Source organism: Cyprinodon variegatus, unplaced genomic scaffold (assembly GCF_000732505.1).
Source record: "Cyprinodon variegatus isolate N-32 unplaced genomic scaffold, C_variegatus-1.0 Scaffold1782, whole genome shotgun sequence".
Taxonomy (NCBI): Eukaryota; Metazoa; Chordata; class Actinopteri; order Cyprinodontiformes; family Cyprinodontidae; genus Cyprinodon; species Cyprinodon variegatus.
Window position 1 is genome coordinate 48,937 of NW_015152235.1, and position 1,431 is coordinate 50,367.

General features: G+C 44.0%; 1 protein-coding gene across 1 annotated transcript in view; it reads left to right on the forward strand.

The window, feature by feature from the left end:
- The window catches only part of LOC107104536 (myosin-10-like), a 68,814-nt gene that overhangs the window by 40,057 nt on the left and 27,326 nt on the right, over positions 1 to 1,431 (forward strand). The window contains exons 14-17 of the mRNA XM_015404548.1: positions 368 to 561; positions 653 to 774; positions 862 to 931; positions 1,006 to 1,166. Coding sequence (XP_015260034.1) covers positions 368 to 561; positions 653 to 774; positions 862 to 931; positions 1,006 to 1,166 — 547 coding nt within the window. The remainder of the gene's footprint in view (positions 1 to 367; positions 562 to 652; positions 775 to 861; positions 932 to 1,005; positions 1,167 to 1,431) is intronic.

Consider the following 1,431-nt stretch of genomic DNA (forward strand, 5'->3'; position numbering starts at 1 on the left):
GTAAGTGTATGCGGACACGCCCATTGAGGTAGTTTAAAGTCTATTTTTCGTACAAAACAAAAGGAATAATTGCAAATCTGATACCTTGGGATGCGTACTGACTATAGGTATGCTGGTCTGACGGGGGATGCTCATCTGACAGAACACCGGCGGTGTTTGGATCAGAGTGCTTCTTTCCATGCAGCAGAATCCTAAAAGAACTCCCAGTAGATCCAGCAAACGCTTCACCTCCATTCCCAGAAGCCCCAGCTCCAGTCCCAGACTGCTGATGTCTTTTATCTGGTTGTTTAGATGCCTCTTCATGCTGCTGTGGCACTGCCACCGTCCCATAGTAAAGACTGTCTCTCTCTTTTTGTGTCCCCGCCAGTGGACCGAATCGTGGGCCTGGACCAGGTGGCCGGGATGAACGAAACAGCATTTGGTGCCACCTACAAAACCAAAAAGGGCATGTTCCGTACAGTGGGGCAGCTCTACAAAGAGTCGCTCACCAAGCTGATGGCAACACTGAGAAACACCAACCCCAACTTTGTCCGCTGCATCATCCCCAACCATGAGAAAAGAGTAAATCCTCTCTTTAACTTCTCCCTCCGTACTTGTTTTGTGTATGTAGTCTCTTTTTTGATTCTAGTGCCAAACATTTTTGCTTCCACAGGCTGGAAAACTTGAGCCTCACCTCGTTCTGGACCAGCTGAGGTGTAACGGAGTCTTGGAGGGAATTCGGATCTGCAGACAGGGCTTCCCAAACCGCATCATCTTCCAAGAGTTCAGGCAGAGGTGAAAAACTTGGACCCTTTTCAACCTTTTTTTTAACCATTTAAAGATGTTTCCAACCTTAAATATTTTGTTTTTTTTAATTTTCAGATATGAGATTCTTACACCCAACGCGATCCCAAAGGGATTCATGGATGGAAAACAAGCCTGTGAGAGAATGGTAATGTCGTCTTGTTGCTCTGTTTGGTGATTTTTATCCATAAATTGGTTTGTCTTAACAAGCTCCTTTGTCAGATTCAAGCCCTAGAACTGGACCCCAACCTGTTCCGTATCGGTCAGAGTAAGATCTTCTTCAGAGCTGGTGTCCTGGCCCATCTGGAGGAGGAGAGAGACCTGAAGATCACAGACATCATCATTTACTTCCAGTCCGTCTGCCGTGGATACTTGGCTCGCAAGTAAGGCTTTAATCTCTGGATTTTTGCTTTAAAGTTCAAATAGAAAACAAATACTTAATAGTTTCTCATGTATAGTACAAAAGTATGGTGTAGAATGTACAAAATTAAATATATCAAGTGAAAACATTTCCAGCATTTTGTTGTTTTTAGCGTAAATGAATTCACTAAGATAGCATCATTTACAAAGCATCATTTAAGGCGCCCGTTCTGCATCAATACATTTCTTTGATCACGGTGTTAACCTGGCTGCTGTTTACCGCCCGTA